At 38.4% G+C, this 27,454-nt stretch overlaps 1 protein-coding gene across 5 annotated transcripts; it reads left to right on the top strand.

The window, feature by feature from the left end:
- Window positions 1–20,801: 20,801 nt before the first annotated feature.
- LOC122038199 (thiamine-repressible mitochondrial transport protein THI74-like) lies at window positions 20,802–26,617 on the top strand. 5 transcript variants are annotated; one of them, XM_042597835.1, is made up of 6 exons: window positions 20,802–21,142; window positions 23,528–23,702; window positions 23,881–23,922; window positions 24,038–24,669; window positions 24,766–25,186; window positions 25,989–26,617. In XM_042597835.1, exons 4-6 carry the CDS (start codon window positions 24,067–24,069, stop codon window positions 26,291–26,293), a joined length of 1,329 nt encoding a protein of 442 aa, XP_042453769.1. In that variant the 5' UTR covers window positions 20,802–21,142; window positions 23,528–23,702; window positions 23,881–23,922; window positions 24,038–24,066; the 3' UTR covers window positions 26,294–26,617. The 5 variants fall into 5 exon arrangements, with proteins under 5 accessions (XP_042453769.1, XP_042453772.1, XP_042453770.1 ...); XM_042597838.1 differs by having other exon boundaries at window positions 24,027–24,669; XM_042597836.1 differs by lacking the exon at window positions 23,881–23,922.
- Window positions 26,618–27,454: the final 837 nt, after the last annotated feature.

The raw sequence follows: 27,454 nt of genomic DNA, 5'->3' as shown, positions 1-27,454 counted from the left end.
TGCAAAGGCTAATAAGTTGAAAGCCAATATAGAAGAAAAAGATTTAGGAACAACAAATTTCAGAAAATATTGGAAGAAGAAGTCAATCTTTTTTAATATTCTTTACTGGAAACACCTGCATGTAAGGCATTGTCTTGATGTTATGCACATCGAGAAAAATGTCTTTGAATCCCTCATTAATACTTTGATGAATGTTAAAGGAAAAATCAAGGATAATGTGGCAGCAAGGTTGGACATGGTTGAGATGGGAATTAGGCCTGAATGAACACCCATAGTTGGGGAGAAGAGAACATATCTTCCTCTTGCTGCGTGCTCATTCACAAAAAAAGAAAAGTTGCAAGTGTGCAAGTCATTAAAGGATATAAAAGTTCCAGAAGGTTTCTCTTCGAACATGAATAATATTGTGTGCATGGATTAGTTGAAGTTGACTTGCTTGAAATCCCATGATTGTCATGTTTTAATGCAGCATTTCTTGCCAATAGTCATACGTGATGCACTGCTAAAACATGTTAGATATGCCATCATAAGATTATGCTTCTTCTTCAAAGATATTTATTGCAAAGTTATAGATGTAGCCAAGTTAGATAAGCTGCAATCTGACTTGGTTGTTACACTCTGCTTATTGGAGTAATATTTTCCCCCATCTTTCTTCGATATCATGCTTCACTTAACTGTCCATCTTGTTCAAGAAGTCTGATTATGTGGATCAATTTACTTCAGATGGATGTATCCATTTGAAAGATGCATGAAGGTGCTTAAGAGTTATGTAGGCAGTCGAAAACATCCTGAAAGTTGCATTGTTCAGAGATATTTAGCAGAAGAAGCAATTGAGTTTTGTTCAGAATACCTCAATGGCGTTGATCCAATTTGAGTCCCTAAATCTATTCAAGACTCGAAAGCAAATATTTCTGGCTTGCAAGCATGCAACGCACCAATTATAGTGCAACAAGTTGATCTGCAACAAGCACATTTGACTGTGCTAGCAAATATGGAAGAAGTATCTCCCTATATAATGTAAGTGTATTGTATTATTTATGATTCTGCATATGTAATTGAGATTATATAATGTCCCACACAAATTTATATATTAATACTTCTATAGTGAACATAAAATCTTTTTGAAATCAATGTTTCCCAAAAAAGAGAAAGATGAAAGGTGGATACAAGATGCTCACAACAAGAGGTTTATTGATTGGTTTCGTGCAAAGGTGGATACTAGATTCATTAAATTTTTACTATCAATTGCGCTAAACAACTTATATCTACTATTTTTAATCACCATATTCAAATTGAATATATGTTAGGTGGCTGCTGAAATTGACAATTGCAATGGTGGAACAACATCGACATTAACATGGTTGGCCCATGGACCACGTGTGCATATCCTTAAGTATAATAGTTATGTGATAAATGATCATTTATACCAAACAAAGGCACGAGATGATGACAGAGTTTGCCAAAACAATGGAATTTCTTTAGTTGCCAACACCATGCTTGTATGTAGTGCTAAAGATAAGAATCCCTTGCTAGCTGATGTGTCTTTCTATGGAGTGATTGAAGAAATATGGGAATTAGACTATCATCAATTTCAGGTTCCTCTTTTCAAGTGCGCGTGGGTTGCAAATGACAAAGGAATAATCAACAACGATGAATGTGGCTTCACCTTAGTCAATTTGAACAAACAAGGATACAAGAATGATGAATTTGTGCTTGCAAGTCAAGTCAACCAAGTCTTTTATATTGATGACCCATTAAAAAAGGGGTGGTCAATTGTGCTCCCAGTTCCAAATAGATGGTATGAGGGAGATGATGATGATTGGAGCAGTATTTCAGGTTCTCGATCAATTGATGATGTTGATATTCATTGCATTCCTTCCCATGAAAGATATTTTAGATAAGAAATTGAGGGTGTCTGGGTCACAAAAAAGAAACAATGATGTTTTTCATTTTTATCTAATATTTATGTTTTAAACATGAAGGAATGCTTTATGCACTTTAAAAAATTATGTTATGCAATTCTATGTCATGTTTACGCTTGTGTTGTTATTTATTTATATGTCTTATTGTAATTATATATGTCATGTTTATATTACTATTATTGTATAAATTTTAACATTGGTTACATTTATGTTCTTATGCAGATAATACTCGATGGTTCGTAAAAAATAAGGAGTAGCAGTTGAGGAGATGCATGGAGTAGTCGATACTGAGCTACATGGAGTAGCCAATGCTGAGTTACATGGAGTTATTGATAAAGAAGAACAATCTGTAGATGTGCAGAAGAACAAACGAGGTCCTACATCAATGTGTAAACTCACTGCGGCTGCAAGATGGGGGAAAAAAGTGAAGATTGATTATGATGACATGGGGCACCCATTATACAATGCAAATGGAAAGGCATTGCAATCATACATTGGCTCTGTTGCTAGAACAATGGTGGCAATCAACATAAAGTCTTGGCCTACTGTTCCAGAAAATATAAAACAAAAAGTGTGGGAAGAGATCTCGGTAAGATTAATATATAAATACAATCCCAAATGAAGTTAGCTTTCCAATTCTATGTTGTCATTGTCTTCTTTAATTCATTCTTGTCACATTAGTTGTATAATTATCTAGCTCGTATGTTGATTTTTTTTCTTATTCGTGTTCAACTTCTTTATTAATAGTACCAACTAATATATTGTGTTGCAGAATGTGTTCGAATTAGTACCACAAAGTGAGGTTGCTGTGATGAATTCTGCATCTCAAAAATGGCGAGATTTCAAAAACAAACTCACTAACAGATTTGTTTGGCCAAATAAAGATAATCATGAAAAATTGAGTTCTTCACCGAGTCAATATCAGATTCCAAAAGCAGTTTGAAAAGCGTTTGTAGATGAGAGACTTCATCCATCATGGGAGGTACATACTCATATGGTGTTAGCTGGAAATCTTTGAAATATTTCATAGAAAAATCTTCCTTATATAACTTGTTGTATAACTAACAGAATTGTAGGGTGTTGTTTGTTTACATTTAAATAATTCTTTGCATTTGCAATTCTTTGGAATATAATTTGTTTGATTATAAGTCTTTATAGTTAAGGATTGCAACACGTAATGGTGTTAAGTCTTTATAGTTTGTTTGCTTAGACATTTTAAAGTTTGTTTGCTTGGACATTTAAAGTTTGTTTGCTTAAATAGGATTGCAGCACGTAATAGTGTGATACTCAATTTAATAACTATTTAATATAATAAGAGTTGTATTTCAATTTCAAACTCCCACTGAACTCCCCACTTCTTAACTCCAAGCTATAATCTTATATTTGCATTATAAGTAATTATTTCGTGTTAAGCCATATAGGACACACTAATGATGCTTGAATTCCCAAGATTACGTGATTTGAGCCAAATTACTGAATTGAAATTCCTCTTTAGAGGGCAGAAGCTATAGCTTCTTCTTCAGGTAGCTATTGCTTCTGATTTAACTGGACACGTCTTTTTCATTGGGCATAATTTCTCCTTAGTGAAACGCCTTTCTTATTCCCATCGCTAGCTTACCTGAATAATTAAATTAGTTTATATTAATATATGTTTGTATTAATGTTTGTTTTCAACGGCAATTGCTTACACCTGAATAATTAAATTAGTTGTAATAATGCTTACACCTGAATGTTTGTTTTCAACGGCATATGTTATGTTTTAATATGAGTGTTGTGTTAATTCAACAGAGCCAATGCATATATATGAATACATGTATTTATAAATGTATCTTCTATGTAGGTTATTCATAAAAAGCAAAAAGATCGAACGATGCATTATAAATATCATCACAGATTGTCTCGTAAGGGTTACATCAGCTTAGAGGCTGAATTGATAAGCTTCAGAGCATTGTATTTGTCATTTTCAAGCAAGTATTTAATATTATGTAACTAATCATTTTTTTGGATTTATAGAGAGAGAAAAAATTAATTGCTGAAAATGAGGAAGTTGATAGATCGATACTTTGGCGTAAAGCCTGCGAGGACAAATTTGGCAACATAACAAATATGGAGATAGCAGAAGTTGCTGAAAAAATTGTAAATATTTTTTTTATCTAATTTTCATATTACCTTGCTAAATAATTTTAGAATTTTTGGATTGATTTGTTACATCCCATATTGTAGGATGACTTGTTGGAAAAGAAAGTCAAAGGAGAGTTCAAATCTTCTGGGATGAATGATGTGTTAACCATTGCCTTAGGAAATCGAGAACACTATGGATGGGTTAGAGGTATGGGAGGATGTGTAAAACCCCAACTCTACTTTAAACTGCAAGAAAGAATAGGGAAACAGTCCCAAAAGATTCGATCGATAACTTCAAAGAACAATCGGAGGAGAATAAGAGCTTGAAGGCTGAAGTAGAGAAATTGAAGGTTCAACTTGCTCAGATCATTGATAATCAAACTTGTGAGGTTGTGATATCAAACAAGTCCTCAAACATGAACGACCCAAAATAGAGAGATGATGTGGAGGTTTATGAGTGTGGCACTTCAAACTTGGAGGTTCTATAATTCTCAATTTTATGTCAAATTGATTTTTCTTTCAAATTAATTCAAATATTTATATACAATTTCTTATTGTTCTTAAAGGGAAAAAAATGTAACTTGGCTGTGAAGCAACGTAAAAATGTGGTGGCATACGGTACAATACTATCAGAAGGAGGCCCAAATATACTGATTCATCATGTTCCACTTAGGGAAGGAAATTTCAAGGTATCTATTGATGTTGTGTTAGATGAAGGAGCAGAGCTTCCAATTCCAATTCGGTCTGGACCAACACTCGTCAATGATGCTGTTGGAACAATTGTTGCTTGGCCTAAAGAGTTGGTAATTTTACCAACGAAGAAGGTATTTTCAATTTTTCTGAAAAGTTGGTATTTGAAAAAAATCTCAATCATTTGAATACTCATAAGAATGTTTTACAATATTGTAGAAAAATGCACAACATCAATTATTTTCTCCTTCGGATGTTCATGGTCATCAGGACAAGTACAAGGAAATTGAAAAAACATTGTCGATGGCATGCAAGTATATCTACTCGTATGTTATCAGATTAATGCATGAAGATGAGAGTATACACATAGAATTTGATGAGGCTATGTTTGGACATCCTAAAAGTGTATGGTTGCTAAGAGAAGATATCTTATGCTTTATGGAGATGAAAGAGATAGGTGCCAGACAAATTTTGATTTACATGGGGTATGTTACGTGTTAAATACAATATTTGGTCATATGGTTTGCTTTGTTCACAATATTAGTTCACATGATTTTGCTTTGGTTTACATGGGGTATATTTATATTTTTTTTATTACTTTGTCATTACCTTGCAATTACCTTGCAGTTACCTTTACAAATATTTGAAGAAAGAAAAAAGAGCTCAGTATGTGTCATTTGTGGATCCTGATCACATACCTACATGCGGTGTGGGTGAAGAAGGTAGTAAATTGTCACAACATATTGCGGCTCAGTTGAAAGCATCGAACAGAGATAGCATCTGCTTCATCCCATATAACACTGGGTAAGATTTTAATTATTTATCAATTCCTACTACATGCTAGTCAATGTTATATTTTCATTTGTACATGTATCATTGGATCTTAACTATAATTAATGAAGATAAGAATATGATATATTTATTGGACTCTTTGAGTAACAGGAACTGAGACTATGCTTGGCAAACTATTGTGACCAAGTAAGTTGTAGATTATACTGATTTTGAATGCATTCAATTCATTATAGGTTGTAAAAATAATTTTCTATTGTTTACAATGTAGTGGGGTCAAGATATACAATGCATCAAGGGGTATTTCAAAAGGACCAGGTTTTAAACAATTGACAGTATGTATTGTGACTATGTATTTAGACAACAATTAATAATTTTTATTATTTGGATTGTGACTTCTTGCATGACATTTTTAATTTCATTAGGGTAATCCTAAATAAAATGGTGGTATTGAATGTGGATATTGTGTGATGCGGTACATGAAAGAGATAGTCTTGGATGAAGATCCACAATTGGATAGGAAGGTGAATTTCTTCTTTATGAAATATTTTCTTTATAAAATATTGAGTCATTTTTTGTTGATCAATTAATTTGACACTATAAATATATGATGAAGTAATACAATAAAAAAGACTTCGCTAAATTTAAATAGTGGTGTAGTTAAAGAAATTATTTACTTCACTACTGATCAAATTTATGAAGTGGGTTGTATAAATTACTTCGCTATATTAAATTTTTTTGTTGTAGTAAATATACTCTATTACTTCTATACTGCGATGAAGTAATACAATAATAAATATATACTTCGACCAAGTCAAATTATACAGAAGTAAAATTAAACATTTACTACACCAAAATCAAAAAAATGTGAAGTTGTATACATATTTTACTTCGTCAAACAACGGAACCTATGCAGTAATATATCATCAACTATTTCGGTATTTTTACTAGTCTCGATGAAGTAATAGAGCTTTTTTACTTTGAAAACAGTTCGATTTTGAACCGATTTTAGACCGGTGATAGACTTCGGTAAACATGTGGTGAAGTAAAAAATTGACCCTTTTACTTCACGTGCGTCTACTTCGATAATTAACTATCTATTACTTCGGATAATATCTGAAGTCTATTGTCGATTTTCACATAGTGTATCTGCTTAATGTCATTGATAGCAACAAGAGACTGTATGCATATAAAAACAAATATCTCGAAGGTTTTGAGTGGAAGTATCAAACATAGGAAAAATTATGAGTGAAGTTAAGGTAAAGCAGTCCTTATCCAAAATAGCTCATGCACTAAGTTCAAAGAACTAAAGAATCAAAGTAAGAAGTACCCGCCTTTCAACGTAGAATATACTTTGATGTCCTCAAGTCAACGAACATGTCTCTAGCTCGAATCTACATGTAAGGTATACCATATATTAATCCATTAATCAACCTATTTACTAATTAATTAAGCAATCCATTAATTAATTAATCTATTAATCTCACCTAATCAACCGTTTAATCCTTCTAATCAATTCTATTTGTTCATCCTATAAGTACATAACTCATAACTAAATTATAAATACTTCATTTAAACCAAACCTTCAATTAACCTTGCATAAATATTTAATTAATCTAATTAAATCAAAAGCATAAATTTGAATTTTAGTTAAAACCACTGTTTTGATAATTCCTTAATCCGTTAGATGATCCACAAATTTTAATTAAATGTATAATTGCATTAATCACATCCTTGCCTTAATTACTCATCGTTGTTACCTTTCGTTTCGCTTCTTCTCCGATAGCATAACTACCTGCATTCTACGGGAAGTCAGCGATGGCGATATGTTGTCCAAGACATGGAGGGAGTAGTGCGGTGATGGCTAGTCGCAACCAGTGTTTCAAGCTCGACAAAGGCGATGTGGCGCGGCAACGCTCCGACGGCAACACAAGGAGTTACGTGGAGGGTCTGGAACATGGTTGCAACTACTTGGTCTGGGTGAGAGTCGGCTACTGCTGACGTTGGTATTGGGGCATGGGGGCGTTGGGCGTTGCCATCGTCCTCACGGCAGAACAACGCCGTTGTGCGCTTGGTGTTGGTGAGACGCTGAGGAGTGACCGGGCAGTGGGGGTGGCGGCGTAGAAACACGGTGCCGACGATGGGGTTCGTGGCTAGGCAGTGCGACGATACCCATTGAGGACTTGCGGGTGTGTGAACAGGAAAGAGGAGCAGTTTCCGGCGAACGACAACGTTGCAAGCAGACGCGACAATCGCACGGGATCAACGGTCGTGAGGACTCGACCGTCGCGAGGACGCGGAGGTCACGCGGAGGCGGCGATCGCGCGGAGGCGGCGATCGCGCGGAGGCGGCGATCGCGCGGAGGCGGCGATCGCGCGGAGGCGGCGATCGCGCGGAGGCGGCGACCGTACAGAGGCGGCGACCGCGCAGAGGCGGCGACCGCGCAGAGGCGGCGACCGCGCAGAGGCGGCGACCGCGCAGAGGCGGCGGTCGCACGGGCACAGAAACACACTAACATACAATAATATAGTAATAGAAATAGTGATTATGCCCGATCCTCTACTTCCTTGTGGAGATTTGCTTCTCCTTTCAAGGTGATATCCTAAATCATCCTTATACGGGCATGTCTGTCATGTATATCCCTCGGATAATCGATCTAGGGTATCCCCCCTACGGGATTAACAATTCTACACAACATTTGATAAAACATGCAAAAAATATAGACAATATTCACACACACATTATATCAAACATAAACAAGGCATCAACAAGTCATTGAATAGAAAACATGACAAATCTACATAGTTTTACGTTACCATCACATCAAAAATACTGCCTATATCCTAGATCTAGAGATCTACTCCATTGCTAAGGAAGAACAACCCCAAAACATAAAGAAAAACATACTTACAACTCTAGATTTGAGAAGAAGGGGAAGAAGAGATGCTTGCCGATGATTCCGATGTCTTGGGGATGCCTCCTTGCTCCGAAGATGAATGGATCGCCAAGGGATGGAGGAGAATGAAGCTCTAGTGTTTCCCCCTAAGGGGAGAACCCTTCCCCAAGGAGAGGGACGAAGTCCCAACCCCAAGATGATGTTGGTTAGTCCTAAGAAAATCGTACCGGTTCCACTGTACAAAATTTTTTTTGTACAAGTGTTGAACCTTTCCTTAAATAACCTATTGTGTTCTTTAGAAGTTAAATTAGGAATCACAGACGGAACTTAACATCATTGATTCCAAATTTAACTTATCTGTTCTTAATGGTTTAGATTTGAATCGCAAGCGGAACTTAACACTATTGATTCAAATCTACCTAAGTTATTAATTCCATAAATATTAATTTCCAAAATTGACTTCCAGGACTGCATGGCGAGGCACATGGCCTTCTTGGATATGGGAGCAACTACCACCGCATAGGCAAAGCCTTTTAAGGAAAACTAATATTTATTTCCTTAAATAACTATAGGTTAACCAAAAAGAAGAATCGAATCACAAATTCAAAAAAGAAGAAAACACAAACTCGAAAAAACTATTTCGAAAACTCTAGAATCATATGCCTCTTGTGTTTGGTATTTCCATAAATAACTATACAAAGGAAACTAGTATGATGCGAAAAATAATTACTAGTTATACATTTCTTTGTAAGCAAAATAACCTCTTGATCTTCTACCGTATTCCTCTTCTTATCTCGGACGTTATGTGGGCAACGATCTTCTGAGACGAGAATCACCAAACTCCTTCTTCTCCAAGCTAGATTCGGCCACCATTAATTCTCCATGAGAAGTAAAGGGGGGTGTGAATAGCCTCCACTAGAAAGTCAATCAATTTCCTCACAAAACTTTGTTAGCACAGCGGAAATAAACAAAACAAAAACTGATGCAAGGAAAGAAAACCAACCCACAGCTTACACAAGTATATACGAGGTTCGGGGATAACTTGCCCCTACTCCTCGGCGTGTCCGTAAGGTGGACGATCCCTTGATCTTTCGGTAGATCACACCCCGGACAAATTCCGGCTAAGTATTTCTCCTTCTCGGTGGAGTAACCTCTCCACAAAAGTCACAGAATAGATTTGTAAAATAAAGCACAATGACTTACAGAGTTCAGTGCCTAAAGGATTGAGCAAATGAACTTACAGCCACGAAGTGAAAAATGCAAAGACAGAAGGAAGCTTCAGCCAAGAGCTCAACAACACAGCCTCTTGCTTGATCGACAGAGAGTTTTTCCAGAACCTCAGCAAGCCTCTCTTCTTCCTTCTTCTTATTCTGCTTTCTTACTGTCCCGAATCACTGTCACCTGTGTCGAATCACTGCAATCAACTCAGGCATCGCCAATCACTCTTCCTTCTCATCTGGTTCTCTGAACTTACACCAATACCATCCATGGTCTTCACTGGTGTCTCTGAACTCGAACCAATGAGCAAGAGTCCAACTGATCGAGGCAGTGAACGTTGAAGCTCGAATTGCATCACTTGCAGTGAAATACAGCATAAAGGCCACTTGTTCTTATTCTTCTGATGGAGCTTCATTTGAAATTAACCAATGGCACGATACCTGCAACTTGTAACTTAAAAATCTCACAGCAGATGATTTGATCAAGTGAATCAGAAGTGAATCAGAAATATCAGAGAAGCAGCAGAAACAAACGACATGTTGTGGATCGGTCAACAGACCGATCCATAGCTCTCTGGACCGATCAGGACTCATCCTGATCGGTCTGGGAAGAGTCTGATCGGTCTGTGGACCGATATGGACCGATCAGCCTATGGGTGGATCGGTCCACAGACCGATCCCCTCTCTCGCTTTGAGTCCCAGCGTCTTTCTGATCGCTTCTTTCTGATCGGTCTGTAGACCGATCAGATAACCCACAGAATACTTCTGTGTGGTTACTGATCGGTCTACAGACCGATCAGATAACCCACAGAGACTTTCTGTGTGGTCACTGATCGGTCACGAGACTGATCAGGTGACTAATGTAACACTGGATCGGTCTGCCGACCGATCCAGACAACCAGAGTATCACTGGATCGGTCAACAGACCGATCCAATGTCCTTGTGTTAGTTTTAGAGCCTCCAGCCCTAAACCCTAACATCTTCCTGGTCCAGAGAACGAGCTACCAAGCCCTCTCTGACCTAGTTCGGAGAACGAGCTGCCGAGCCCTCTCCGACTTCGTCCGGTCCAGAGAACGAGCTACCGAGCTCTCTCTGACCTAGTCCGGAGAACGAGCTGCTGAGCCCTCTCCGACTTCGTCCGGTCCAAAGAACGAGCTACCGAGCCCTCTCTGACCTAGTCCAGAGAACGAGCTGCCGAGCCCTCTCCGACTTCGTCCGGTCCAGAGAATGAGCTACCGAGCCCTCTCTAACCTAGTCCGGAGAATGAGCTGCCGAGCCCTCTCCGACTTCGCGTGCCAAGTATCCGTACTTGGACTTTTCTTCTCCTCATGATCAACCTTGATCATTAATCAGTTTGAGTTTAATTAATATATGATACAAACTTAAATCAGTGTTAACATCAAAATAACAGCCAGGTCAGATTGTATCAACATAAAGGTCCGACCACCACCACCAAGCTCCAAGGGATGCAAGAAACAAAACCTCCTTTCTCTCCTTCTTCTCCTAGCTAGAACCGGCCACCATCAAGAGCTCCAAGAGGGGTTGCTGCCGGCCACAAGAAGAAGAGAAGAGGGAGAAGCTAGGGCCGGCCACCAAGGAGGAAAAGAGAGGAGAAGAATAATAGAGTCGTTCTTCATGAAGGCACCTCAACCCCTTCTTTTATAATCCTTGGTCTTGACAAATAAGGAAATTTAAATAAAAAACTTCCTTAATTCTTTTGCCATGAAAAGGAAAATTTATTTAATTAAAAATAATTTTCTCTTCTCAATATATATGGCCGACCACTTATTTCCCCAAAACAAGGAGAGTTTTAATTAAAACAAAAATTAAAACTTTCTAATTTGTCTCCGGAAATTTATAAAAAATTTCTCCAATAATTTTTCCCTTCATGGTGGTTTGTAAAAAGGAAATTTTATAAATTAAAATCTTTCTTTTAAACATGTGGATAAAAAGAAAGTTATCTCTAAAAATTAAAATCTCTTTTAATCTACAAATAAGGAAAGATATCAAATCTTTTCTTAATCTTTTGTAGAAACTTATAAAAGAGAATATTTAATTTTTAAACTCTCTTTTAAATCATGAATATGGTTAAAAAGGAAAGTTTTCTCAAAATTAAAATCTACCTTTTAATCTACAAATAAGGAAAGATTTCAAATCTTTTCTTAATCTTTTGTAGAAAGCTATAAAAGGAAAGATTTAAATTTTAAACTCTTTTAAAAACATGATATCCGCATAAGAAATAATTTTAACAAAAATCCCTTTTTAATATGATGTGGCCGACCACCTAAGCTTGGGCTCCAAGCTATTGGCCGGCCACCTTAAGGCTCAACCTTTAGGCTTGGCCGACCCTAAGCTTGAGCTTCAAGCTTGGCTTGGCCGACCCCTATTGGTTGGGTAAGAATGTGGGTATGTGATGGGTATAAATCTATATATACAAGAGGCTACGATAGGGACCGAGAGGAAGAATTGGTTTTGGTCTCCCAATGAAATTAAGCTTCCCGTGTTCGCCTCAAACACATAACTTAATTTCATCAATAATAATTCATTCCACTAAAGAACTATTATTGAACTACCGCACCAATCCTAAATTACATTTTGGGATCCTTCTTATTATGAGTGTGTTAGTCTCCCTGTGTTTAAGATGTCGAATGTCCACTAATTAAGTGAGTTACTGACAACTCATTTAATTAATATCTTAGTCCAAGAGTAATACCACTGAACCTTATCGTCATGTCAGACTAAGTCCACCTGCAGGGTTTAACATGACAATCCTTATGAGCTCCTCTTGGGGACATTATCAACCTAGATCACTAGGACATAGTTTCCTTCTATAATCAACAACACACACTATAAGTGATATCATTTCCCAACTTATCGGGCTTATTGATTTATCGAACTAAATCTCACCCATTGATAAATTAAAGAAATAAATATCAAATATATGTGTTTGTTATTATATTAGAATTAAGAGCACATACTTCCATAATAACTAAGGTCTAGTTCTTTTATCAAGTCAGTATAAAAAGAACTTACCTAAAATAATCCTACTCAATACACTTAGAGTGTACTAGTGTAATTTATTAGTCAAGATAAATTAATACCTAATTACACTACGACTTTTCCAATGATTTGTTCCTTTCCATCTTAGTCATGAGCAACTGTTTATAATTTATAAAGAACTAATAATATGATCTTCTGTGTGTGACACCACACACCATGTTATCTACAATATAAATTAATTGAACAACTATATTTATCATAAATGTAGACATTTGACCAATGTGATTCTTATTTCTAGATAAAATTTATATCAAAAGCTAGGCTTTTAGTATACATCCTAACAGATGAGTCAAAGAATGAGGAGCTTGACCCTTTTATACCTTCTCCAAATTGCCCAGGAAAACCAAGAAATAGAGGTCCTGTAAACCAGGTTTTTGACCCACTAAACCAGGTTTTCTCGTGATTCACCCTGAACCAAAGTTGTATCTCTTGAAATTATCTTCAATCTGATACTTGGATCGAGCCCTGGCTCCAACCAAGCCGAAAGTTATGGTGTTTCAAAGTTTGGTCTACAGTCTGGGCGGAGGTCCAGTTGAACCCACGGTTGGGAGGCACGACCGTGCCATTTAGCACGGGCAGATAAGTCTCTCTCTCTGTTGGGTCTGAAGAAAAGTTGTAGATCTTGAAGAAGCTACGTTTCGGTATAAAGAACAGCCTGAAACTCTAACGGAGCATAAAGTTATGTCCGTTTTACGAACGGTCTGCAATATGCCAGAATTCAGCACAGCTCTGTTTTTGGCGTGGTACGACCCGTGTTCTTCATCACACGACCATGTGGAATCCACACGGCCTCACACGGCTCCCTCCCAGGTTGAGTCACACGGCCATGACCTTCTTCGTCTCTGCCAAGGTCACACGGCCATGTGATTTCACAAGGTCATGGCTTTCCTCTGCTCTGGAAACTTGGCACGGTCGTGTCATTTGGCACGACCGTGTGCTGCCTGGCCACGGGGAGCTTGGCATGGTCGTGTGAGTCACACAACCGTGTCCTTCTTCACATCTGATGCTAGCACGACCGTGCCATTTGGCATGGCCAAAACATACCAATGGCCACACGACCGTGTGGCATACACAACCCAGGCTGGATTTCTTCCGGAGTTGCTCCCGTGTGCATTTTTTGCTTCAAATAGCGTCCTGTCAATCAAAACAAGCAAAGAGCAGATCTCCGAACAAAATATAATGGAAGTATGACATTACAATAAAATAGAGTGTAATAAACATAGATTATGCTAATGAAATATAAGTAGATGTGCGTCAAGATATGCATAAAAGTGTATATAACCTACGCACATCAGATGTTGTCAAAATTTCCTCAATAAGGACTCCCCCGAGGCATGAAAATATGACTCCAAATAAGGATTGGTTTGACACCTATAGGGCAGTAGATTCTGGTTCAGTGTTGATGGGAAACAATGCGTCATGCAAAGTTATTAGCATAGGGAACGTCAAAATCAAGATGTTTGATGGTGTGATCAGAACTTTATGTGATGCCAGATATATACCAGAGCTAAGGAAGAATTTGAGCTCACTAGACACACTGGATGGTATTGGTTGTAATTACAAATCAGTGAGCGGAGTGATGAAAGTCAGTAAGGGAGCTCTGACGGTAATGAAAGGACAAAAGGTAACAGGAAACATCTATAAGTTGCTAGGGATTATAGTTGTAGGTGGAGTCACCTCGGTGGAGTCTGAATCAGACAGTACAATCTTGTGGCATATACAACTAGGGCATATGGGTGAACGTGGGATGCTAGAACTGTTGGGACCGAAATGTAGCTAGAGGGGGGGGGGGGGTTAATAGCTCGTCGCGTGCTCGTGGTCGGCGTTGCTTGTTTCTTCAAAGATGTGCAGCGGAAATATACAAGAAACAACACACACAACGCTAACAAGTAGATTTACTTGGTATCCACCTCCAAAGGAGGTGACTAGTCCAAGGATCCACACACTCACACACACCTCCACTAATAAACATTCCTTTTCGGTAACTACCGAAGGCGGAGAAGCCCTACAAGTTCACACTACAAGGAGAAAGGGAAAGGATACACAAATACAAGCAAAAGCTTACAATGAGTATAGAAAACCCTAACCCTAGCTTTCTTCCTCTTTCTGTAGATCAGCCTCTTGACTTGGAAAAACCTCCAAGAACTTCAAGAACTGGCAGTGAGAACTCTGTGGAGAAGCTCTGTGATCGCTGGTGAAGATCGGGAGAAGTGGCCGAGAGTTCTTACGAAGGAATCGCACGCCTGCAGCCTTTATCTGCGCCAACGGTCGGATCCCGATCGATTGAATTGCTCCCAATCGATCGGGAAGGCTTTGGATCAATCAATGGATCGATCCAGAGTGCCTCTGTGCTCTGCGGGAAATGCCTGGATCGATCGGTTGATCGATCCAGCCTTTATCGCATAAAAACGCGCCACCCCAATCGATCCACTAATCGATTGGGGTCTCTGGATCGATCGACCGATCGATCCAGAGACGTTCTGTGCGCTCTGCGACTTGCCCACTCGAGGCTTGTCGTGGGGACCTTCCCAATCAATCGGCCGATTGATTTGACATCAGCCAATCGATCGGTTGATCGATCCAGACATTGGTTTTTGCCTAAAACCAAGTCCTAAGTCCCCCAAACCAACATCCGGTCAATCCATGACCTGTTAGTACATCATGCCTAGCATCTGGTCACCCTTGACCTGCTAGAACTCCCTCACCAAGTGTCTGGTCAATCCATTTGCCCCACTTGGACTTTTCTCCTTGTGTCAAGTATCCGGTCAATCCATTGACCTACTTGGACTTTCACCAGATGTCTGGTCAACCTTGACCCATCTGGATTTTCCCCGTGCCTGGCTTCACTCACCAGGACTTCTCATCTGCCTGGCTTCACTCACCAGGACTTCCAACTGCCTAGCTTCACTCACTAGGACTTTCACCATCTGCCTGGCTTCACTCACCAGGGCTTTCACTTGGCTTCACTCACGAAGATTTTCATACTGCCTAGCTTCACTCACTAGGACTTTCACCTGGCTTCACTCACCAAGATTTTCTCCTGCCTAGCTCCACTCACTAGGACTTTCACCTGGCTTCACTCACCAGGATTTTCTCTCTGCCTAGCTTCACTCGCTAGGTCTTTCACCCGGCTTCACTCACCAGGATTTTTCTTCTGCCTAACATCCCAGTTAGGACTTCCCAGTCAAGTATTTGGTCAACCTTGACCTACTTAACTCTTCTTCAACCAACATGATCAGACCCTGATCAGAGGGGAATTGTACCAAACAATCTCTCCACATGAACAACTGCACCTGCATTGTTCATGTGTCGTCTGCATGTATTGGCAAACATCGAAACCATGACCAAGACTCAAGCTTGGTCAACCAGGTCAACCTTGACCTAAGGGATATTGCTCCAACAAGAACTTCACAAGAGAGATTTGTTGAAGGGTGTCAAGACATGCAAACTTGAATTCTGTAAATTTTGTGTTCTTAGAAAACAAAGCAAAGTGCAATTCAAGACGGCGACAAATAAGACGTAGGGGACTCTGGACTACGTACATACGGATCTCTAGGACCAGCCAGTGTAGCATCACGTGGAGGGCACTTGTATTTTGTGAGTTTTACTGTTGACTTCTCACGAAAGGTCTGGGTATACTCTATACGTCACAAGTCGGAAACTTTTGCAAAGTTTAAATTATGGAAAACTGAAGAGGAGAATCAGACCGGAAGAAAAATTAAATGCCTTATGCCAAACAATGGGACCGAGTACACAAATTCAAAGTTTTAGGAATTTTGTCAGTAGCATGGGATAATGAGACATTTCTCGGTTCGCAGGACACCTCAACAGAATGAGGTAGCAAAAAGGTTGAACAGGACAATCATTGAGAAGGCAAGATGTCTCAGGCTGAATGCAGGGCTTGCAAAGAATTTCTGGGTGAAGCGCTTAACATGACATGTTACTCATTAATAGATCACTAAGGGTAGCACTAGAAGACAAAGTATCAGAGGAAGTATAGACAGGGAATCAAGTAGATTACTCTTATCTTCGAGTTTTTGGATGTCCAGCCTATATGCACATATCTAGTGAGGAAATATCAAAGTTAGATACGAAGTCAAAGCAGTGCATTTTTCTGGGGTATCAGAAAGGAGTTAAAGGCTTCAAGCTTTGAGATCCTAAGGCAAATAAGGTGGTGATCAGTAGAGATGTGGTGTTTGACAAGAAAACTATGCTACAACGTGCTCAGGAAGAAGGAAAGGAAACACCACAAAGCAACATGGAGAAAGATGTTATGTAGGTGGAGCTAGAGACTCATAACTCTGATGATTCTAGCTCAGAGCACACGGAGCATCGTACTATAGCTGGTGGCAAAACAAGACGAGTCGTAAAACCACCCATCAGATATGGATTCGAAGACTTGGTATTTTATGCGATTATCACTAGTAGCGGAGACCCTACATCTTTTCAGGAGGCGATACACAGCTCTGAGAAATATAGGTGGACGGGTGCTATGGCAGAGGAGATGGAGTCGTTGCATAAGAACCAAACGTGGGATCTAGTGGAACTTCCTGAAGGAGAGAAAGCTATAGGGTGCAAGTGGATATTCAAGAAAAAAGAAGGAATGCCAGAGGGAGAAGAAGTGAAGTTCAAGATTCGATTGGTAGCAAAGGGGTATTCACAGAAAAAAGAGATTGAATATGAAGAAATTTTCTCTCTAGTGGTAAGATATACGTCAATTAGAGAGGTGTTTGTTAGGGTTGCAAGGTTGCAAACATAGTCCCATATTGAAAACACATGGAAAAGATCATGGGTTTATAAGAGAAAGATATCTCCATTGGCATGAGGCCTTTTGGGTAGAGCCCAAGAGCAAAACCATGAGGGCTTAGGCCCAAAGTGGACAATATCATGTCATTGTGGAGATATCTAAATTCTTTTCGATCCTACAATTGGTATCAGAGCCCGGACTGCCAGAAGGTTTAACCGCCGACTGTGCACAAGAGCTATGGTCTGATTGAACCATGTGAGTACAATATTGACCTCGAACAAAGAAAGTGGGGGCTCCTATGTTCGGATCAAGAGGACCAGACACCGGGCAGGAAGTCCTAGTAGGTCGGGTGGACCGAGGGGCAGGAAGTCCTAGTTGCGGCTAGGCAAGAAAGTCCTAGTAGGTCGGGTAGACCGAGGGGCAGGAAGTCCTAGTAGGTCGGGTAGACCGAGGGGCAGGAAGACCTGGTGGGTCAAGGATCGGACGTGGGAAGCCCATGGTCCTTTGTTTGAGGGGGGGATTGTTGGGGTTGCAAGGTTGCAAACATAGTCCCATATTGAAAACACATGGAAAAGATCATGGGTTTATAAGAGAAAGATATCTCCATTGGCATGAGGCCTTTTGGGTAGAGCCCAAGAGCAAAACCATGAGGGCTTAGGCCCAAAGTGGACAATATCATGTCATTGTGGAGATATCTAAATTCTTTTCGATCCTACAGTGTTGACTTTGGTGGCACATCACGATTTGTAGTTGGAGCAAATGGATATGAAGATGACATTTCTTCATGGAAATTTAGAAGACTAGATTTTTATGTCACAACCTGAAGGATTTAGTCAGCCCGGACAAGAGCGGTTGGTTTGCAAGTTGAAGAAATCACTCTATATGAATTGAAATAATCTCCTAGGCAATGGTATAAACGTTTTGATTCATACATGATTCAAAACGGATATAGAAGATGTGAGTATGACTACTGCATATATGTGAAGAGCCTTGAAGATGAATCACTGATTTTCTTACTACTATACGCAGATGACATGCTTATTGTTGCGAAGAAAATGAAAGAGGTTGATAAATTGAAAAAACTACTGAGTAAGAAATTTGACATGAAAGATTTGGGAGAGACCAAGAAGATTCTTGGGATGAAGATTCACAGGGATAGAGCTGCAGGGAGATTATGGTTGCTTCAACATAGCTATGTGGAGAAGGTGCTAGATAGATTTAACATGAAGAATGCAAAGTCGGTGAGCACACCCCTGGCGCATCACTTCAAGTTATCCAGTTCATAGTGTCTAAAGACGGATGACGAGCTCTAAGAGATGCCAAAGGTTCCTTATGCCAGTGCAGTTGATTATCTGATGTATGTCATGATTTTTACGAGACCAGATTTGGCGTAAGCAGTTAATATGGTAAGCTAGCTTCTCTCAAATTCTGGTCGACCACATTGGGACGCAGTGAAGTGGATTTTCAGATACTTGAGAAGTACAACTGATTATAACATCATGTTCAGTAGACAACCGGAAAATCCTTCAGTTGTTGGGTATGTAGATGCAGACTATGCAAAAGATTTATATAACAGGAGGTCTACTATAGGATACATGTTCACTGTGGCAGGAAGACCTATTTGTTGGAAATCTATGATTCAATCTATTGTTGCATTGTCTACTACAACGTCGGAGTACATGACAGTAGTTGAAGTAGCGAAGGAACCTTTATGGCTTACAGGGTTGGTCAAAGAACTAGATGTTCAACAAGGTGGAGTCAAGTTGTTATGTGATAGTCAGAATGTTATCTATTTGACAAAGAATTAGGTGTATCATGCGAGAACCAAGCAAATTGGTGTGAGGTTTAATAAGATCAAAAGAGTTGATTGCTTTCGGGGAAATTCAACTTGAGAAGGTTCATACTACAAACAATGCTACAAACAATTCTACAGACATGCTGACAAAGGCACCACAGAGAAGTTCAAGCATTGCTTGAACTTAATCTATATCTCTAAATGATAGAGGAAGGAAGCTCAGACTCAGAGATCCAGATGGGACTTTATTCAAATACTCATGTTCTTCGAAGAGGTGAATATTTGTCAAGGTGGAGATTGTTGACGGGTGACTCATATTTGGATGAGATTAATGCAATGGATGTTATGGAAGAAAAATTTGTTAAGATTTTTTGTAATAAAATCTGTTATGATTTTATATAATAGAATTCTGTTACGGTTTTTTATAACAGAATTCTGTTGTGATTTTTCATATAAAATTCTATTATAATTTTACCGAGTTTGAGGTTTATGCATTATTTATAGGGATCATTGTAAACATATTGTACAACAATAATCACAAGAATCATGTAATATGCATGTTTTTCTTGTGTAGAGAGAATTCTAATAAAGTTTCGGCCATTTTTTTGGAGTAGGCATGCCGCCGAATTACGGTAACTCTTCTTCTTTCTCTTCTTCATCTCCTTTCTTGTGTTTGCTCTCCTTTTATGTGTCTTTATCTTATTGCTCCACGTGATCTCTTTTCTCTATTCCTCTTCTTTCGCGCTTTAGAGATTGAGAAGTGTTGCCCGTTCTTTGCGCAACAGAGGGCTAGCTCCCATAATGGCACCATTTAAAATATAAATGGATTAATATAAATTCACTCATAATTTATTTTAAAATTATATAATTATTTGTATACTCCCTCATATTATTTTTTCAATCTGAATAACACAATGAATTTGACTAAATAGAACTGCTTCCCCTATTGGACTTGGTCTTGGTCGTAAAATGGATACAAAGCATATAACAGAAAGATTATAAGACTAATAAAAATCATCACCGCAATAGTTAATAATTTTCCTTTAAAATATTGACAGAGGCAATCACCTCCTCTAAAAGTTATCTGACAGTTAATAATATTTTTAAAAAATAATTAATGAGTTGTCTCTAAATTTATAAGTCATAATTAAAAATGTCTGTTAAAAGTTAATAACTTTTAGAAACAAATCGCAATTTGTCTCTCTAAATATATTTCTACTGAGAAATTATATTCCTTTCAGAATGATTTATCATTTAACATTTTTTTTTTATAAAAATCGTTTTATTTCTCTAATACAAGTTTGAATATGGTGTTTTAAAATTCTTTTAAAGAATTTGAAATCTTATTAAATTGTGCTTAATTTTTTTTTAAAAATACATTTGGAAATTTCAGATTTCTGTTATTTTATTCGATGTTATAATTAGTTTTTATTAACATTAGTATTTTTTTATCCAGCTTGCATATAAGGGATTGCAGATAAAAAGTGAGATCCATTATTAACCGTTCGATTGTTATAATTATTTCTACATTAAACTAGTGTAACCGTTCGATCCATATTTTTGTTATTTTCAATCGTCCATTAACTGCTTCTCGGAACCCAAGCTGCTTCTCTCCGACTACAAGATCTCGCGACGTTTTTCGCCGAACTCATCTCTTCGGATCCCCTCTAATCCCTTCTTCTGATCGCATTCCTAGATCCATTGAATCGTTTTGGATTCCTTGGCGAATAACATCTACTGTTGTTCTTGCTCCGGCGACGCACGCTTGCCATCATCGCTGATCGTCCTCTATCATCATCTCTGGAGGGGAATCCACCGATTGCCACTCCTGAATTGTTGCTGATCGTCTGCCGTCTCATCATCGCTGTTGGATTTCCCTTATATATTTTTTTTGGTTACAGATCGGAGGTAAACCTCTACCACTCTTCTATGCTTTAATTTGAAGACGAATGAGTTTAAGGGTTTCGTGCGATTGATAACGTTCCATCCTATTTCGCGTACAACTATTGCATCTTTTTGGTATACAAGTTATTACTTGAGTATGTTGGCTAACTATTGATATTCACGGCAGCGAGAATAACTGCAATCATGTATAGGTACCTGTTATGGACAGAATCAGACCCATAAGGAACTAATTTCTTTGTATCTTTCTTTTTTATACAAGTATTTAAGTTCATGTATTCAGCTGTAGGTAGTAAGAGCAACCACTGGCGGTGTAGTTATTGTGCTTTCTGCATCTTTATTTTGTAAGGATTTCCTTCTGTGTAAGTACTAATTTTGTTTTCTTTGTGAAAAAAATCTATTAGTGTCATTAACTATTGAAACAAAATTGAATTCGATCAGTTTCCTATTATTTGATTCTTTCTATTCTTTGAATTTATATGAAGGATGAAGGATAATCTGTGGATATCAAGGTAGGTGAACAAAACAATACTGTAAAGTCATTTTAGATTTGTTTGAATTCGCTTCTAAATATGCATCAACTGGAGAAGAATGCATGTCGGTGCTTGAATTTCAGAAACTCATATCGTTTGAATAAAATGGGCTTGTGGACTCCTAATGTGCTATGGATTACTTTGAATTGTGATTCATGGAATTGCTTAACTTAGTTACAAGGTTGTCTGAATTAGGACTAATTGGTGGTCTTGTTGGAGGCTATGCCCGGGGCTGAGCCACCAATTGGGAGTTGGGCTAATTGATGCCAAAAAAAATTGGAAATGCAATTCTACAACTCATAATGGATAACAAAAATGCAGTTAAGAATATTTTTGACACCATTAATTAACACAAGAACAACCATATTTCTGATATAGTTGCACCCACTCAATTTGGTTAGGGAACCACTACTAGGTTATCAGGTCTTAGTCGAATTTTTTTAAGTGCAATTTTTTAGGTTCATTTTGGACTTGAATCGTGTTCAAGCTGGATTCAACCTGCTTTTCAAGTCAACTACTAATTTGATTAAGCTGGCCATGATTTGATAGGGAACCCTATATTTAATGGATCAAGCAAGCTGGGGTTTGGAGATAGAGAGAATTTAACTTTGTCCCTAGAGTTTTTTACTTGGTTCGGAGCCTGGGGCGACTCCTACTCCAAGGTTCACGCTCGTTGAGCGTTTACTTTGGACAATCACTATAAGTTCGCAAAAGTTACAGTTTAGAGTACAACAATTAAGTACAGTAAGAAAATATACCAACAACTTAAGAATAGGAAATTCGAAGCATCAGGTCGTCGGTGTCTTGCTACAGCTTTATCGGATGACTCTTTGAGCAGTGCACGGAAGATGGATCGCGTTTTCGTTGTTTTTTCAAGCTACTGCTCGAGATTGTCTTATAAGGCCCGTGGAGGGTGCCCTCATTCGCGCCGAATTCGCAGCGTGGATGAGCTCTGACCAAGTCATTGCCTAACCACCTGAGGGCGCCTCCAAGCCCATGGAGGGTGCCCTCACGCCAGGTCCAGGGTGCCCTCAAGCTCCACGAGGGCACCCTCGCGCCTTGCTGCGAGACTGTCTCTATATGTGACCGAGGCGTCTCCAAGCTCCGTGGAGGGCGCCTCGAGTACTGTTCATCCGAGGCAAGGATGTCCAATTGGCTTCCTGCAAAATACGTTAGCCAAACAAACCAACATACTCTGCAAAACAAAGTTAGCATAATATACATATGTAAAATAAAGTATTTGACGGTCATCGAACTGTCTGGTTCTGATTTCGGATTCCTGACCGGAAACCCTAGGTCGAACCGACGCCTACTGTCCCTCATCGGGGAACGCGTCCTCACCTACTCCACTCAGAAGAGTATACCTGTTACCAGACCGGTCCTCCAGACCGACTGGACTTTTGCTCAGCGCCCGAGGCTCCAGGACTTTCTGTTGGGTGCCCGCTCCACGACCCGTCCAGTCTTCCACCTGGTCTGCGACACCAGGACTTTCCACCTAGGGTTATCACCCCCTAGGACTTTTGTCCGAAACCCTCGACCCGCAAAGACTTTCCGCCTAGGGTTAGCACCCCCTAGGACCTAGGGTTACCACCCCCTAGGTTTTTCCACCTGCCTAACCGCAGCTAGGACTTTTGCCTAACTACATTTAGGACTTTCCTGCAAACTCATTCAACCTTGTTAGATAACAAGACAACCTAACTTTGAACCCTTTGACATAATCAAAACACATATTCGATCGTTGGATGATTCTGTACCAACATCTACTTTTTTATTTCATGCCCAAATCCACAAATTATATCATTTTAGCTCCTAAGCTTTTAAAAATTGTTTCACTTGGTCATTTGCTTAACTTTTTCAGGTCAAGAAAGTGTTCCATGACACAATGCAATGATCTTTAGAGTCTAAGATGTCAAGTGAAACAATTATACCAAAGGAAAAAAGTTTAATATTGGTTGCTGGCACTGGTTGGTTCAAGGTTGGATGTTGTTGGTTTGGATATTACTGATCAAGTAATTCAACTACGAAGTTCACAGGTAGATACTGCAGAGACTATATGATTAGTATGCCAAAATTTAACTTCATTACATGCCGATTTGTCAATATATGAAGACTTTGTTGGTGGACATATGCTTCCCTAAGCTATTCCTTTATTAGATTACGATTATGTAAAATACAAAGGGATATATCTAATCATTTTCTTTTATGTGTCAGTTCTTTTCTGAATCAAATTTACTTTGGACAAAGAAAAATGTGGTAATTGATTGTACATTAAGTTCATTTTTTTTTCTTTTTGATAATTATCAATATTGGTAATAGAAAGACCAGTGGAAGTGTTCATTATAAATATAACAATACAGACTTTTACCAGGAAGATGGCATGAACTGAGTCAGTCTGATATGGATCAGCTGTGCGAATCAGTTCGAAAGTGGATGAAGGCAGATTCATGGCGTTGGACTTTAGGATTGATATATATTTTTGCAGTGGCCACAATATGGATTGCTGCAAGCTATATAGTACAATCTGTTGTTGACTCTGGTGTTTCTCCTTTCTTGGTCACTTATATCTGCAACTCATTATTTGTAATTTACATCCCTATTGTCGAAATTGGTCGGTATTTTGAGAATTCAAGTGAAAAATTTAAATCATGGTTTACATTCAAGAGTAAACCTGATCTTCAGCAATCTAATGATCTGGAGAATGTAAATCTTCTACAAGATGGTGATCATAAGGTTCATCGTCATGTGGTCAGTCATGTCATGGTGGAAAATACATCAGAAATTACTGTCAGCGTTCAAGATCCAGATAGCATACTGTATAACCGTAATGGATCAGTCTTTGAGCAAGGGCCAATTGTTCTCATTGATGATCACAGTAAACAAGTGGATTCAAAGGGACGTTGGACTCGTACTCGCATTGCTATAGTCAGCTTGTTGATTTGCCCCTTTTGGTTCTTTGCTCAACTAACCTTCAATCTCTCACTCAAGTACACTACTGTCACAGTAAATATCACCATTCATTTATCTATCATTTTTCTGTATAATTTTATCTATCCTATTTGTTGAAATAGTATATTAATTGTGTTTATTATTTTGCAGTCAAATACTATTTTAAGCAGCACATCGAGCCTTTTCACCTTCTTGGTTGCCTTAGCTTTCCTAGGAGAAACATTCACATGGCTGAAGCTAACAGGTGTTCTGCTTTGCATGGGAGGAACTATAATGGTGAGTCTAGCTGATTCGAAGAATGGAATCAATGTGGTTGCATCAAATCCTCTCTTTGGAGACATTTTGGCTCTCTTTTCAGCTGCACTATATTCTATTTATATCACACTTATTCGTAAAAAGTTGCCGGATGAGGAAAAAGGAGAAGGTCAAGTTAGCACCGCACAGTTTCTTGGATTCATTGGTCTATTTAATCTTATCATATTTCTGCCTGTTGCTTTATTTTTATATCTCACACGATTGGAGCAATTTAACAAGCTTAACTGGCAACAATTTGGTCTTATTGTTGGAAAAGGTTTGCAGCAAATTTCACTCTCATCCTCAAAGCTTCAGTTTCCGTAGCTGTATGAGCATCTTTTATTTTGTTTTGTTTTGTTCAAACCTGACTATTATTTTTAAAAAAGGAACTTCCTTTTAAGAAAGAGAAACTCTTGTTTAGACTCTTAACATTTCAGCTTCTAATGATTTAATTCTCTTAGAAGAAGTTAGTTTTCGATGCATGTTGCTCAAGTCATGACTCTTTCTATTTTGATGTGTTAAGAAGGATGATATATATATTTTGACCCAGCTTTACTGAAGTTGCCTATTTTTTTATAGATGGAAAAATGAAAATGTAGATGTTTATGCTTGTAATCCATTTTATCATAAACTGTTTCCTATTTGCTCGAAAACTCAGTAACAATTGTAGTATTTCTGAATAATGGAATAAGTTAAACAGATTTCACACCCTCTTAGTTGGTTTACATTTAAGATTTGGAGTTCTATAAAGGAAGAAATAGAGAACCAAAGTAATTAGCATATAATGAGAAAAACTCTGTTGGCTCCCCTTCTCCATCTGTTTCTTTTCCTTCCCTTCAGTATGTCTCTTTCTAAAGTCTTAACCTCATCTAACAAGCAATAAAATTTGACATATAATATACTATTCTTCAAGTCATGGATCCAATTGAGAATCTCCATATATATGATTGTATTTAGAGAAACTGAAGTTCCATGTTTTATATTTCTACATTTACTGATAGCACACACGCATGCACGCCGTTGTTTATTCTACTCTGAATCTCCCATTTTATTTTTTTCTTTTGATTTGGCTGACACAGGTTTAATGGATAATGTGCTCAGTGATTACCTCTGGGTGAAGGCTATGCAATTAACCACAACCACTGTCGCCACTGCTGGTCTCTCAGTTCAAGTCCCAATGGCTGTAGTCGTGGATAGTCTCATTGGCAAAGCGCCTAACCTATTGGAGTGCTTCGGAGCTGTTGCCATTATGATAGGGTTTGTAGGGATCAACATCCCATCCAATGATTCACCCAGCACTCCAATCACCCAACAAGAAAGCATGGTTTTAGACAATGCCCATCTTGAGTTGGAACCGAATGGAGGCACTGTCGATACTGAATGATGCCACAGCATTGTCACTTCCTTATATGTTCTTATTTTATGATCGTCAATCAACAAATATGTCATTTTTTATCATTTTTAGGCCTTGTATCTATTCCTATCGAGCTGAACAGGCAGCCAACAACATCAAAGACCATCCGAGAATATCAATTCAAGCAATCATCGGTTCATTGCTAAATTGGACAAAAACGGAAGAAAGCACCTGATATTGGTAGAAAAATAGAGGAACTCTGCGAATTCTTTTTCATTTCCACAATATGTTATAATTGGATATCCATTTATTTGATATAAATTTGCTCATTGAGGTAATGGGCAGAAATGTACAGTCGATGTCATTACTCAAATTACTTCCAACCCAAACATTTGAGGAGAAATTTATCTGCCGTCATAACAATTCTGTGGGCATCTACTTGGCTGAACGTGGATCCACATGGTAGCATCGTATTCAATATTAATTATTAAGCATATAGAAGTCGATGTATGAAAGATAGGTGCACAAGTTATATTTAGAAGAAAAAATATTACTGTCATTCCAAAAGCTCTTCAAGCGCATAGCTATGGAACTCAAAAAAACAAATTTTTAAACTGCCGATATACATAAGAAATTCATACATAGCTCTGCAGTAGATAAAATGAACGATGAGCTAAACCTATAAACCTTTGATTCAGTCGTGTGGCCTATCTTGAAGCAATTTAATAGCTTGAATTGACACTCTGGACGCTCACATCGATTAAATCTAGAGAATAATTAGTAGGAATGCTAATAGTTGGAAGATAAAAATAGCAATAATTAGCATGCAATTCTACCACCATGTATATGTTAATATTTTTATAGTAAAATTGATTGGCATTTTGGATTTTTTTTTTCTACTCTCCAAAGGAGAAACACTTTGAATATCAGCCTGAGTTCGAGATGATAAAGGTCACTGTGATTAAGTCATCAGGTAGCAAGAGGTTGATAAGTAATGAACATTTTATGTTATTATTTGGATTTATGATGTATGCATATAATCTAACTATAGCACCATGGAATTCACTCCGAAGGCGACAGCTTCGTTCACCACACGGTGCTCAAACAAACGCCCGAACGTATGCACAAGCAAAGTGCAGCGGTACTTGCCCCGCTGGCTGCTTGGTAGCTTACTCTCGCTTAGGGAATCAC

This window comes from Zingiber officinale, chromosome 1A (assembly GCF_018446385.1).
Source record: "Zingiber officinale cultivar Zhangliang chromosome 1A, Zo_v1.1, whole genome shotgun sequence".
NCBI lineage: Eukaryota > Viridiplantae > Streptophyta > Magnoliopsida > Zingiberales > Zingiberaceae > Zingiber > Zingiber officinale.
The sequence above is the reverse complement of the archived record's forward strand: the minus strand, read 5'-3'. Positions and strand labels throughout refer to the sequence as shown.